Genomic DNA, 14311 nt, shown 5'->3' with positions numbered 1-14311 from the left:
ACCTCTGATCATAGCACTGGCCCTGCAGAGCTGAATGGGACTGGTGAAAAGTGGGCTCCTTCTGGTAACGGGCAGGAGCAGGCAAAGTCAGGGATTCTGAGGAGGAGGAGGGAGAAGGGGCCCCTGAGTCCTGGGGTCTGAGCACTAGCCGAGCTTTCCCAGAGCCTTCCATGGTCACTGGGAACAGGCTCGGTCGTGCGGGGGAGTTCTCCCTGGGAAGGGAAGGACTCAGCACATGCGGGCCCAGGCCACAATGAGTGGAGACCCAGTGAGCGGGCTGCTGTAACCCATCCAGCGGGGCACAACTGGGCCCAGAAACTTAGCCAGCCTTCCTTCCCGCTGTTCCTACCCCTCTCCCCGGGTCAGAGAACAACCCACTTAGGTGGGATTCATGCTGAAAAGATTTAATTGGATCTGACTGTGGAAAACAATCAGACCTGTGCAGACCTTGTAGGACAACGGGCCCGTCACGCAAAAATGTCAAAGATGAAGAAAGGAGAGGGGGCTGTCCTTGGTTAAGGACATAGAAGTAGCCAGCAGCCAAGTGCACCCGTGATCTAGGGAACACGAAGTGACACGGATCATAATCAGGTATCGTCAGCATGAAATTTGGGGGACCTGATAACAGGGTGTTTATAGCAGAACTGTCATCCTCAGGACAGGAAGTGATCAGAAGTGAAGCGTTCTGGTGACTGACTGAAGATTATTCTCAAACATGGTGGAAAAATGTGTGCATATATGTGCATGAGACAGAAAGAGCAAGCACAAGCTGAGAAAGGGGTGAAATGTTCACACCAGGTAAATGTGGACCAAGATCCATGGGAATCTGTGAACTATTCTTTCAGCTTCCCTGGCATTTCCAATCTTCAAAACTCAAAGTCGGGGGTTATTGTGAAAGCAGCCAGGCAGCATCTGCCTCTTATCAGCCTTATCCTCCACAGCACATCACCTTTCCAAATCCCGTACCTAATGGCTGCCCATCACTATTCTTTATGGCAATGGCAAAGAGTGACCCTTTTTACTTGTATGAAGTGCCCCCTACCCCTGCTGACTGCTGCAGCCGTGAAACTCGGTCTGGGAGATCACAGCAGTGCCAGACCAGGACAGACCAGAGCAGGCCAGCGGCTCCACTTCAGAGTTTATTCCACCTGCTAACATTCATTCTCAACCTAGACAAAAACAATTAGGATTATGACTGACTTTTCCATCAATTTTTTTTTGCATGAATTAAAGATTTATTCTCAACACTTTTTTTTTTTTAAGAAGAAGCTATAAATAAATAAAGCTTTAAACGCTCCTGGGGTTCAAGTTGAACAGTTTCAGTTCCCCAAAAGTTCACAGATGCATTGCCAGTCCCTGGACCTCCTCCTCCAAGGGAGATGTGTCTGCAGGGTCTGTGCTGAGACGGCCCAGTGACCAAGATGTCCTCTTGGTCCCAGGAAGGGTCCCTGGGGTTGGAGGCCCCTTCCGTGGCATCCTGGATAGCACAGCAGGCCCAAGGCAGCCTCTGCCCCTATGCCAGTGGGACACACTGCCCAGGGAAAGGTGGGTGGAGATCGGAGATGTCACTGGGCCTGGGTGCCAGCATAAGACAGGCTGTATTTCCAATGCAGCAGAGACTGAAGAGTCACCCGAATTTCCATGAGATCTGGGCAGCGGGCTGAAGTTGAATCACATTCCAGTATATACAGAATGGGTTGTGGGCTCCAGGCCTACTGGTGCTGGAGCTGAGGAGCCCACGGATGCAAGAAAGAGAGGGCTGAGCTCTTTGCTCTTGCCCTGGACCCAGACACCTCCTGACAGAAGGTCCTGTCCAGCTCTCAGCGCCCACGTGGTGTATGCAAGCCCCCATCCTCCTCCTGGGGGCACACCCCAGATGCCTGCCCACACTACCCTGGCCTCCCATTAAGGAGGCATGTCACCCAGTCCCCAGGAGCGCTCATCTGCCCAACACAATCGGCCCAGTCCAGGGTGGCCCTGAGCTGGTTGGAACCCCACCCTGCCCTGGACTCCAGGGTGAAAGGGCCCATGGAGGAAGTCCTGAGGGAGACTTTGGGCCAGACCAGCAACTATTAAAACTGCTTTTTCCTGGGCTGCAACTTTACAGGACAACACCTGAGTTTTCCTCATGTTCCAGGTTTCATGCGCCCACTCCTCCTACCCAACCCCTTTACTCCATGGTGCCAAGTTCTGCGGTTGCTGAAGGGAACGTGGGGCAGGGAAGGGGAGTCCCTGGTGAGATCTGCCCTGCTCCAGGCCGCCCTGCTTTGGGACTACGGGGTCTGCCCTCATGCTCTCCTGATTTTCTTTGTGGAGTACCTGTGGTGTCCACGCAGGAGCCGCTCACTCCTCTGCACCGTGCAGACTCTGCACACTCAGCTCCCAGAGCCAGGCTTTAGGCCCCCTGGGGAAGGGCAGTCCCAGAGGAGCTGGTGTCCAGGCCTCAGCAGGAGTGAGGGACAAAGGAAATGGGAAGAGCCGGGCTGAGTTTCTGGGTACTGGGGAGGCTCTAGCTGGCAATCTGCCAGCCTAAGGGAGGCCCCTTCCTCTACAATGTGGCCCAGAATGGTCAGAGTGAGCAGCTGAGACTGTAGGTTCCAGCCAAACCAGTTGTGACCATACTCTGCATACAAGGTTACTAGGCTGAAACTCATGAGCCTTTGAGTATCTGAGGAGCAGGGGCTTAGGGCCTGGGGCAGCCTGCCAACCATTCTCAAAAGGCCAGTGTGGAGAACTGGGACATGTATTTTCTCAGTTCCTTGATCTTCCTGTCTGAGTCTGGTCTGGTCTGACTGGGTATGCCCCCCAAAGGCCAGTTAGGACCCTACGCTGCCCAGGGAAACGGAAGCAATGCAGTGTGGGAGCCATTTTCCCACAGGCCCCCTCAGCCTGAGGCCTGTGAAAATGGGTCAGGGGCTCCAAGAACTCTACTCTGACCTCTTGACCTGTGACATGAAGCTGGGCTATGGGTTTTGACCCTGGACCAGAGAGGGGAGTGGGCTTTCTGCCCGCTTCAGATGGGGCGGTGTCTATGTTTGAAGCAGCTGTAGCTGGTATACACTGCCTGGGCTGGTGGGCTGGGGGCTGCCAGGGCCAGGGGTGGCTGACAGCCCAACTGGCCTCGATGGAGGGCAGGGAGGAACGGTGCCTACACAGGTCAGCAGGGGTCTTAGGGAGGTGGGGCAGGCTCAGCCCCTGGCTGGGTGCTCATCTGGGGCTTGGGGCCGTGGCCTAGCTCTGCTTTTCTCCACTGGCCACAACCACGCTTGTTCTGGGGCCTCCCCAGTGGCTGGACAGCCCACTTGCGATTGGCTAAGATATCTTCTTTAAGCTTTTGGCAGCTGGGATATACCTGCTTTGAAGACAGAGAGGCAGAAGCCCCACCCTGCCTGGTCCCAAGGGAGCCCCCTCCAAAAACGGTCCCTACTACCAGACCACCACAGCCCTGCGACGGAGGAAGAGGTGCACCCCCCCTAGCTTGGTTGGGGATGCATCGTCCCCCGTCAGGTAGACTTGGGGATGCTCTTCAGGTCTAAGTCCGGAGTGGGCTGGCCACGCGGGGGCCCGTCTGCCCCTACCACTTCTCCACAATGTGGCTCATGTAGTCCTCGGTGGGCACGCGGCCGGGCTCCTCGGCCTCGTCCCCCCGCGGCAGCGCCTCCTGGGCGCGGCTCCGCAGACGGTCCTCGCGGCTCCGCAGGCGCTGCTCGCGGCGCTCCAGTTGCCGTTTGTACTGGTAGCGCTGCTGGAAGAGGTCCCGGGCATAGTCGTACAGCTGCATGTCCAGGTCGTTGAGCTCCTCAATGCGCCGGATGGTGGCCCCGGCCACCTCCACACCACCGGCCCGCGTGCTGTTGTACTGCAGGAAGGGCCGGATGAACTTGAGATGGAACGTCCGCTCGAACAGGTACTGCGTCTTGCGCTGGAACTCCGTCAGGCCGAAGAAGGCCATGTCCCGCAGGTTCTTCTTGGCGCTGTCAAGTAGCAGCTGGGCCCGCCTGGCCTCGGGGATGAAGGACAGGTTGTAGCAGCCCACCAGGCTGAGGTCGGCCAGCATGCGCACCTGCCGGTTGTTGGCCAGGTTGTACGGGCACTCCATGAACTCCTGCAGCGTGCAGCCCGACCAGTCCGTGCCCTCGTAGCAGGGTGGCAGCTCCTCGGGCGTGGGCGTGCGCCCGTCGCACATGTGCAGCGACGTCTTCCACGTGGCGCCCCGCTGCACGTGCCGCCACTCGCTCAGGTAGCGGGACACCGGGTCCCGCAGCAGCGTGATGTAGTAGAACTTCCTACAAGGAGTAATGGGAGAGGGGGTGAGGGGGCTTGCAAAGCTATGGGGATTGCCAGAGCCTGGCTGCTCTGGGGTGGGGGACTGGGGAAGAGCGACTTCAGCTCTGACCCAACACTGCATTTAGTTCTCAGCACCCTCTTTTCTGGGTGAGAAAATCCAAGATAGGATGGGAAGGGTGCTGCCAACTACCGGGGGGCGCCCAGCCCTCCACTGGGTCTCCTCTAGGAACCTCTTCTGGCATTGTCCTGCTGGGGGTTAGGACCACCCGCGACCACAGATTAAGAGCTCCTGATGGTGGTGAACACGATGCCACTGGGTACTGAGTAAAGGACAGCTAAGGGGGTGGGGAGGAAGGCAGAGTCTGCCACAGGGGTCCACGCTGCCAGGACACCCAAAGCCGCCCCCCTCCCCTTGCCCAGGACTGATCTTGGGGCACAGTTGGGGAAGTAGGGGAACCTGTGACTTCTGGCAGAAGTTTCCTCTTGGTCTTACTTTTCCCTCCCAGCAAATGGAGCAGGCCAGAAGACATGATTCCCATTGTGAATCCCTCTTGGAAGGCTGTGCAAGGGGCAGGGAATAGAGATCAGGACCAGCAAGCTTGATTCCTGATCTCCCCGAAGCCTAGGTTCTGCCTGGGCTCCACAGCCGCAGGTTGCGGAACCTCCCAGTTTGCTGCCTGGGTCAGGTGGGGGTGAGGTTGCCAAGCCCTCACCTCCTCTGGAATCACCTCCTCCCCTTGTACCCTACAGGCCTGACATCCTTGTTGTTACAAAATAGCTCTCAGTGGCTTTTGCCCTCACCTTTGGGGGGAAACAAGTCCTTGCTGAGCCAGGGAGGGACTACCCTACACACCTCCTTGCCTTCTCTTGCACCCCTGACCCAGATCCACGCGGCCCAGGCCTCCTCTCGGCCCCACCCTGGGACCTTAGCACAGGCCATGGCTTTACTGGGAGCGCTCCCCCCTCTCAATTTCATCAGCCAACTGGACTTGTCTCCCAGGTCCTGGCTAGTGTCCCTTCCCCAGGGAAGCTGTCTGCCACCCTCCTCCCCCCTGCTCCTCCTCTTCACAGGACACCCTCAGGTTACATGATAACAGCTCCCAGAGGGAGTGAAATGGTTGAGAAAGGTGCAGACTTCCCACATGCTCACTAAAGTCTCAAAATGCCCCCTGGGGATGGGAGTGAGTCAGAGGGGCCTCAAGGGGGATGCCTCCCGAGCCCTGGGGTGCCAGGATGAAGGAAGTCAGCTCCCCCGGGCACGAGACACTGTAAATCTTGCCTCAAGGATTGCATCAGGAAAGGCCAGGTCAGAGGGCAGGCCTGGGGCCATGTGGATCTGGCAGATGCCTTGTCCCCTTGCCTCCAGGATCACATCTGGTGATGGTTAAGGGGGCCTGTGGTCAGTGGTCGCCCCTGGGAACCCTGCAGATCTTGCAGCAGGATTCATAAAAGAAGCATAGCAGTCAGGTGGGAGGGGGATGTAACCTGAGGGGGGTCAGGTAAAGCTGGCAGCCCTGCACTGGTGCACGGAAGGCCTGTAGCAAGGACCCTGGCTGCTGCTGCACTGAAGAACACAAGCTGAAGCTTGATGAGAAGCTCACTGGTGTTACCGCAACTCCACTTCCAGGAAGGAGTTTCCTTAAAGAAAAAGGCCAAGACATGCAAAGCCCAGTGCACGAGTTCACCACAACCCTCCACAATACAAGAAAGCAAAGGAATAAAGAGTGCGCACATGCACCGGCTGTCCTGCAGCCAAAAAGAGATGTCCGCGAGATTTAAAGACATGGAGAAATGCTCGTGCTGACCTGTGAGGTGAAAATCAAGCTTACAAAAGGACTGCTTGGTGGTCACAAACTTGTGACAAGCATATATCTGCGGTAAGAGGTTGTTTCAGGATGCTGAGGTTACGCATGGGTTTTTAACATTCATAACTTTCAAACATGTTGAAAATAATTCAAGGAACACACATTACCCAAATGGGTGTTTCGTTTTTTCAAAACATTTTCTTCTTTTTCTATTTCTGCACTGTCTGCAGTGGGCCCATATTGTATATAAAAAAAAGTAATAAATATTAGAATGGAGAGCCCTCTGGCCCTGCTGCCAAGGGGCCATCTGCAGGGCCGGCCGCCTTTGCGACCTGAAGGATGCTTCCTTAATAAGAGCCTGACGAGCCCTCAAACCTGATCCCGATGCTCCCAGGGGAGGGAGGCGGCAGCCTCTGCTCAGAGGACAGGGGCTTGGCTCCCACGACTTCGGGGCGCACAGTGCAGCCTCATGAGCCCGGGGACTCGCAGGGTCCAGGCCACCCTCCCCACGACACACCCACAGGACTGGTTGCGGTGCTTGGAAACTGCTTCTCAGAGAATCTGGAACTCAAGAGACGTGGCATCCGACGTCAGCGTGCAGGCGTAGAAGGGTGGCTCGGCCCATGGGAGGGCTTCTGGGGAGGCTGCCCTGCCTCCTGGACCTCACCCATGGCCAGCAGATCCCACGCAACCCCAGGGCCCCCAGGGCGGGGAGAACCAGCACTCTGCAGAGTCTCGGTGGGACACACCTGCCCTCACCCTCACATCCAGAATGGAAATTTCCTGGAAGTGCACCATCGAGCCAATGCGTACAGGACCCCCTGTGAGGAGGCTGAAGGTCTGTTCCTGCGGGAGGTGGGAGGCCCCGACTCCAAGAGGGGCACGTGGTCCAGGTCAGTGACTCTGACAGGTGGGCTTGCCTGGGAGCCAGGTCTGCTGTAGGGGCCTTGCAGAGCCCCGTGCCTATGCCTCAAGGAGCCGAGCTACAGCAGCCACATGTCCCTTCTGCAGGGAAGGTTGGGCTCCATGGGGCTTTGTAGGTCAGACCACCTCCAGCAAAGCGGGGGGCTTCCTTGGCCAGCCCAGGTTGGGAGGGGAAGCCCTTTGTCCCCGCCCCGCTCCCTGCAGAAAGAAGGTGAATGGACAAGAGGGCATTTCTGGGGTCACCCTCGTGAGCCAAGCCCCGGGTTGGCTAGCGACATACCCCAAACAAGTTCCATCAGGTGCAAGGCAGCAAAAGGCCAGGTAGTCACCTGATGATGGAGTGCCTGGGGGACGTTGAGGCTGCTGGGGGGAGGCACCCTCACAAATGAAGACCACTTACGGCTGCTATCACTTTCCTGGGTCCCCATAACCACTCCACTTACAGATGAGGAGACAGGCTCAGAAGGGCGATGTGGATTCACACCAACAAGGTGGGACCCCACAACCTGAGTTCCTCTGTGGGATGGGGATATCATCCACTACACAGATGGGGAAACAGAGGCCTGCAAGGCACCTCACCTGCAGCTCAAGGAACAAGGTGCTGTAGGGAGAGGGGAAGGAAGGCTCTGCCTTGGAGGACTGGGGTGAGGGAGGATGGGCACAAAGGGTCTGAAGCCTCCCCCTCCAACCCCTCCACTGCGAGTCAAAGGGAAACAGCAGCTCACCACACAATCCCTCCAGTCTGGCAAATGCACAGCCTGCCGGGGAGGTGCTGGTCGGACATGCTCTCCAGAATGGACCCTATCCCATGCAGAGGGGGAGGCTCCCAGTGCCCTGACACCTCCCCACAGTCCAGTGCCCTGCACAATGGCGGCAAACCCAGGGCATTCCTCAACACTCACCACCAACATTTGTTGGGAGACACCACAAATGTAAGTCCAGGCAAAGGGGGCAGGGGTACTTTTGGCAGGGCAAGTGCTCTGAGGGAGGAGAGCTATGGGCTGGGGAGGAGAGGAAGGGCTGAGCCCAGCGCAAGGACGGTCAGAGGAGGGTCCATGGAGAAGGGGAGGCATGAATGGGGCTGAACAGGCAGCATGGAGGAACAGTCACTTCCTGGCATGGATGCGGTACAGGCACCTTGTGCAGGGTCCAGGTGAGCTGAACTCCTAAGGATGGGGGGGAAGGGAATACACCTGTAGGGAGCAGCACTCAAGGGACTCCCCCAAGCTTAGAAAACATTGCGCAGAAGTCTGTGGGGCAGGAAGAAGCCTAACAGATGGCTCGAAAACTCAGAACCCAGGGCTGACTTTCTTCAGAACAGAACCACCCACTTTTCCCTTCAAGATTCCTGAGATGACGAGGGGTCTGAACTGGAAGAACTGCCTGTGTTTCCTAAAACTGAAGCAGCAGACCCCACGGAGAGTTCCTGAGTGTCCGCAGGCCCTGGACCTGATGGGGGGAGGGGGGAGGACTAGGGGAGGGAGGGCATTGCAGGGGCGGCCACCAATGACCTGCCCAGGGACGCGGGGAGCTAATGTGCTCTCTCTCCAACTTCTGTGGGTTCAGTCTCTCTGAAAGTTAAAGAGACCACCTGCTCCCTCCTCCATACAGCTGTGACCTTGGGAGAGACCACCCACCCCAAATGAATGGAAAATACATGTTATTCAAGATGCCTGCTCCTCCCCGGGAGCAGAGATGGGCATTCCTGAAGGCCAACTCCCAAAGACAGTGCTCTGAATTGATACCTATGGTATATGCCCTTGCCTGCTGCCCACCATATCCCACCCAGTCCAGCCCAATGCCAGGGCTGCCCCCAGTACTTGTTACTCATTCCTTATGCCACTGCCCCAGCAGTCCTTTGGCTCATGGCTGTCTGCAATACAGACCCCATCACCTGCCTGTGTGCAGCCTGGTGTGACTGTGTGACTCTGCCATGAAGAAGCAAGGGCAAGCGCCCTTAGAGACACCTTCTTTTCCCCGTCTTCCTTCCAATGGCTAGGATGTGGATGGGATTGCTTGGTGTCAGCTGTCATCCTGGGCCATGAGGCAGAAGCCCCCTATCACCCTCACCCCATCCTGGGAAGCCGGGCTGAGCCTCTGCTGGCTCCTTTTTCAAGGGGAGAGAAATAAACTGCGGCTTGTTTCAGTCTCTGACCCTATTCCCTCTATTCAAGGTCAAAGTGCCAAGGGCCTGTGCACCAACAGAGGGTGAGCTACTGGGGGTGGGGGCTGGAATGGGGCAATGTCAGGGGCTCATTGGTAGTGGTTTACTGAGACTACTGTGCTTTACCTGGCCAATGGATATCCACAGACACTCTGCAAGGTATGAATGAGACCCATTTTGTAGATGGGAAAACAGGCTCAGAGAGGTTATTAAAATAATTCAAGTCACAAGATGGCCAGCAGGCAGTGCTGGGCTTGGGGTCCTAGGCTACCTGGACCCAAACTAACTGATGAGACCTGTCCACCCACTACACCCCAACTCCAGGTGGGTGCCACCTCCCCATGGTGGGGCAGATCAGGCCTGACAGCACGGCCCCTGAAGTACCTGGAGATGTCTCACACCACACCTCGGGCCCTGGAAGCTTTTAACTCATCCTGAGCTACAATCCTGTTTCCCTGAAAGCACACTGAACTGGTTAAGAGGCAGAAGTGACCTGTGTTAAGAAAAACTATGTCCCAACCTGCTGGCATCAGGCCCTGCGATGACGATGCATCACTGCTGAGTGGAGGCTGTCAATGGCAGTGATAATGGTTTGTCATGATACGGGCTCTCCTGGATGTCCCAGGGTAGAGCAGCAGCCCTGGACCTTGGCCTCCCAAGGGGCTGTTCTCCCGCCTGCTGGCAGGTGGCCAAGGACACTGTGAATCAGAGCTGGGTGCAGAGTTGGGTGGCTCCTCCTGCAGGGCTCTGCCAGAGTCTGAATAGTGCTTTTAACCTCTACTAGGTAGCCAGCCACAAGACAGTGTGAGTGAGACTTTCAGGACCAAATCCTCCTGCAGGCAAACAGGTGGCCAAGGTGGGGGTGGCCAGGGAGGGCAGAGCTGCTATAAGCCCACATGGCTCCCTCTCCATGCCCCCACCCCCTCCAGCTGCCCCGCTGTCCCAGCTCAGCACCCGCTGGGGCCCAGAAAGTTGGGGAGAAGCACACGTCCCCAGATGCTCCCGTCTGGAGGGGCTTGGTGGGAGGGCCAGCTCAGGCCAAGCCCGTCCAGGATCCAAACCCCTCCTCTCCAACCACCAGCACTAGTTGGGCCTCTGGAATTCAGGGTCTGGAAAGTCCTTGGAAAGGCACAAGCAGCGTCACCCGTTGGGCTATTGCCTGAGCCTGCACGCACACGGCTGCATAGCCAGGGGCCACCTCTCTGGTGCTGTACTAGACGTGGAAACCCTGGTTCCAAGCTTTCCTCTAAGTGGGCTCAGGGAGGCCCCTCCCGGTGCTGCCCCAGGGCCTCCTGGAGACCTTTCTCAGGAACAGCACAACCTCCCCCACTGGGGGGTGTGGCCACCTGGGAAGCCACTTCTGGCACAGGGTCACTGCCTCTCTCACCTGTCACACCGTCCAGCCTTGCAGCCCCGCGAATGCTCCAATCCTGGTGCTTGGCTGCCCATGCACATACCTTGTCTCCCCACTCCCTGCTCCTGCTGTGGTGGCTGCTACCACTGGGTGGGGTTGGGGGCAGCCCAGAGAATGGACCCCAGAGACCTAGGAGCAGGGTGGACAGGGTTATGCTGTGCAAGGTTCTGCTCAGGCCCTCTACACAGAGCAGTCGGGAGGCCTCCTTGGGGAAGGCAGCCTGGGGCCAAGTCTGTGAAGACAAGGTGGTGGCCTCTGTTGGAGTGAAGGGGACTTGCTTGGCCGGGAAGGTTTGGAACTGTGGAAAGGCATGGGGGGCAGTGGGCCCCTGAAAACACGGAGAAGGCAGGAAGCTGGGCCTGCTAAAGGGGAGGCCTTTTCTTCCTCTAGGAGAAGGAGGCCTGGAGTCCCCTGGTGGCTTCCTCTGAAACCCCACAGAAGCTCCTAACCCCCAAGAAACCTCTCTTCAGGCCAGCCAGGGTGGGAGGGAATGAAGCCAACTCCCAGGATTGCACCATCTGGGCACTATCCAGCACAGGGCCCATCACAGGCATGATCCTCAAATTCTATGGCAAGCAGATGGAGGGGGGCTAGGCCCTGCCATGGAGTCCAGACCCGGACAAGGTGGAGGCGGGGCCCTCAGCCCCCAGCATAGCCCCCGTCCCTCCCGAGCTCCGAGGCAATGCCCATTGTCCTCGCTCTCCATTCTGCTGGCCTGCCGGCTTCCTGCTCCAAGCTCAGGAGTGGGCGTCCTGGCCCAGACCCTGCTCCCTGGCGCCTGCAGCCAGATGGGAAGATGAGTTTTTTTTAGATATCTCTGGGTGACCCACCCCTGCCAGGCCCCCGTGCCCAGGGCCGCCAGCACAGGCTCCCCCTACCCGCCCCACCCCCACCAAAGGTCAGGGTGGGCGCACTCCCTTCTCAAAGGCCATGAGTAGCTGGTTCTTCCTTTTCGGGAGCAGCTCTCTCTCGAGAGGAAGGACGTTTCCTTGCCAGGTCGGTCTGAGGACTTTAATGTCCAAGTTCTTGGCTGTGAACTTTACCAGATTCTGGGATAAAATGAATCATGTTCCCTGGGGGCCAAGGCCTTGTGCATCCCAAGCTTTCTGAGTTCAGTACTCCCTGCAGCACTGGCCTGGGTGTTTGATAGGGGAAAAGGCCTGTCCCCCGTGCACGCACAGCTGCTGTCCCCAGTGGCCCCTGACCTTGAGTGTGGGAGGGGGTGGGGAGAACATGCAGCCCAGTCCCTCCAGGGTCAAGGCTCCAAGTATGGTACCCCCTGGTGTGCAGCAGAGGGCATCTCTGTGCCCAAAGGCCCTCCACGGCCCACTCAGCTCCCACCTGGGGGTCCCCACACTGTTCCTGCAGACCCTCTCCCTCAGTCAAGGCTTCTCTAATGGCACAGCCGCTGGAGCAGGCTCCCCCAGGCTGAAAGTCCCTCCCACAGGCTTTCCTGTCTGCACCCCTCCGGCCTCCACTGGGCCAAATCCTGCCCCGAGGCTAGTGCATTCTCTCCCTCCCATGGCAGACCTGTGGTCTCAGGTCTGCACCTGCCCCCCAGGCTGGCTCACGAGGGCTCCCTCCCAGGGCCAGCACAGAGAGGCAAAGGCATCTGCTTCAATCTCTGTCCAGAAGGAGGCTGAGGACTTTGGCTAGACAGTGGGAGCTCCTACATCCTGTCAGCTTAAGGCTTTCTCAAGGGCCTCAGGACAGATGGTGGCTGGGGTCCCCTCTGTCCCCTGTGTGACTGGAGTGAGTCATCTTCAAAACAGGACAATGGAAAAGACCCAGGCCCAGGCTGCCGGCGAGGACTTGGTAAAGGCTGGGTGTGTACAGCTGGGTGAGGGCTTGCTGTGAGGAGCAGCAGCTGGTTTCGAGGCAAAGTCCACAGACATGGGGGTTGTGAGCTGGGATGCGGGCAGAAGACCTCCCTTTCTAAGCCTCAGGACTCAGCGGCCTCTCCTGTGTTCTGTGTTCCCTACATCCCATGCCCTATTCCTCCGCTCACAGGAACGCTGACTTAGCACCTGCCGTACGTACACCCTCCCACACTGTATGGATGGTGTGCATTAGAGATGTTGGGGTTCCCCGGGACAGGGAGTCAGGGACCTAATTTAAACTCAGGGTCAGGCAAGGCTTCTGAGGATACGATGTCTGAGCTGAGAGCTAAGGGATAAGGAGGAGTAGGCCAAGCAAAGAGCAGGGAACAGCATTCCAGAGGGTGGGAACAGCATATGCAAAGGCCCAGAGGAGGCAGACAGGCCTGAGGTAAGGCTGGGGTGGCAGACCAGAGGCAGATGTTACATGTGCCAAGAACTTCTGTTCTATCTAAATACAAGAGTTGGGAGGAAGAGAAAATCATAAGGGTTTCAATAGGATGGGAGACTGCTATTAAATCATAGAAAAACAAAGCTTTCCAACCTTGTTTCGAAATGTCAAGCTATTTAAAAAACATGCAGACAAAAATCTTTTGGGCTTAGAAAACACCTTAACAGGGGCCTCTCTTCATTTGACAAAGGCTGCTATTATAACTGGCAGGAATGAAAACCTTCGCTTGCTATTTGAACGAGGTGAATGGACTTTTAGAAGGGAGGGAAGGCTGCCCGCAGGCAGCCCCCTTCCTGGGAGGCAGAGACATTGGCTTCCCAGTACAGACAGTGGGGCTAGGGTGCTGACAGTGGTGTGGCTGTCTGGTTGATGGGACAGGCCTGGCTAGTAGGGGGGGGGGATGGCCCTGAAGTCCCCAAGGCAGATGGTCCCATGGAGTGGGTCCCAGGACCTGAAGCTATCTCCTCTACCTTCACCTCCCACTGCCCCCTAGATCTCCTCAGAACCTCCCAGGATTCCAGAGAACCTTGGGGTGGGGTAATGATGCCATGAACAGTCCCACTTACTCTTGGGGTGCTGAGAGGCCACGGCCTGCCGCATCCCTGCAAGGCAATCACCAGCTTGCACAGTGAGCCTTTGTGCAGAGGAGCAGGTTGGCTCCAGTGCAGCCAAGCTGACATGGAGGTCAGAGCTGCCCAGACACGGGCCCAGCCCTTCCTGACCCAGGCCTCCTGCCCAGCACTCCTCTGCCCTACTGTCCTCCCATCTGTACCCCTCAGTACCCCTCTGTTCCCTGGGCGCCTTCTGCCTGCCCAGCCCCGCTCGAGCACATGGCCATCTCCTTTTCTGACCAGGGGCTCTGCTGCTCTGAGAGCCTCCCTGGACACCCCCAGGAGGGGGCAATGGCCCACGGAGCTCAGTCAAGGCGCTTTCCGCTGAACAGCTGCCTGTGCCGCTTCCTTTCCTCCTGCCCACCACTCCCTGGTGGCTGCGGCAGTTCTGGAAGCCTGGTCAGGGTGGGGCGGTGGGAGGAAGGGGCGGTCCCACCGGGTCTCTGTGGGGTCTTGGGTTGGCTCTCCAGCAGCCCCAGTCTCCCCTACCCTCTCGACACTAACAGAAGCTGTGGTCTCGCTGCCCCAGGGTCAGGGCCCTCATGCTGGGTGGGCCTGGGCCAGGAGCTAGCTGCCTCTTCATGCTCACACCTACCACCTGGCACCAGCTGGCTTCTGACCCCCGGCAGGCATGAGCACACATCCACACGCAGGGTCACGGGAAGGTGACTCAGACCCAGGGCCAGGGCAGGAAGCAGCCCAGGGCGGGGGAGGCCGTGTGTTCAGCAGGACCCTGGCTCACAGCCCTCGGGGCTGGCTTTCTGTCACCTGGGGTGCG

At 57.9% G+C, this 14311-nt stretch overlaps 1 protein-coding gene and 1 long non-coding RNA gene across 2 annotated transcripts in view; one reads left to right on the top strand and one right to left on the bottom strand.

The window, feature by feature from the left end:
* Positions 1 to 330: 330 nt before the first annotated feature.
* HS6ST1 (heparan sulfate 6-O-sulfotransferase 1) overlaps positions 331 to 14311 on the bottom strand; it is a 31331-nt gene continuing 17350 nt past the window's right edge. The window contains exon 2 of the mRNA XM_077153428.1: positions 331 to 4286. Coding sequence (XP_077009543.1) covers positions 3575 to 4286 — 712 coding nt within the window. The 3' untranslated portion in view covers positions 331 to 3574. The remainder of the gene's footprint in view (positions 4287 to 14311) is intronic.
* Positions 8524 to 9122, top strand: LOC143677459 (uncharacterized). Its single transcript, XR_013172611.1, has 2 exons — positions 8524 to 8766; positions 9016 to 9122. It is a non-coding gene; the product is annotated as an uncharacterized LOC143677459 (long non-coding RNA).

The sequence above is a fragment of the Tamandua tetradactyla genome, chromosome 3, assembly GCF_023851605.1.
Source record: "Tamandua tetradactyla isolate mTamTet1 chromosome 3, mTamTet1.pri, whole genome shotgun sequence".
NCBI classification, from domain to species: Eukaryota; Metazoa; Chordata; class Mammalia; order Pilosa; family Myrmecophagidae; genus Tamandua; species Tamandua tetradactyla.
This window is presented reverse-complemented; position numbering and strand designations above follow the sequence as displayed.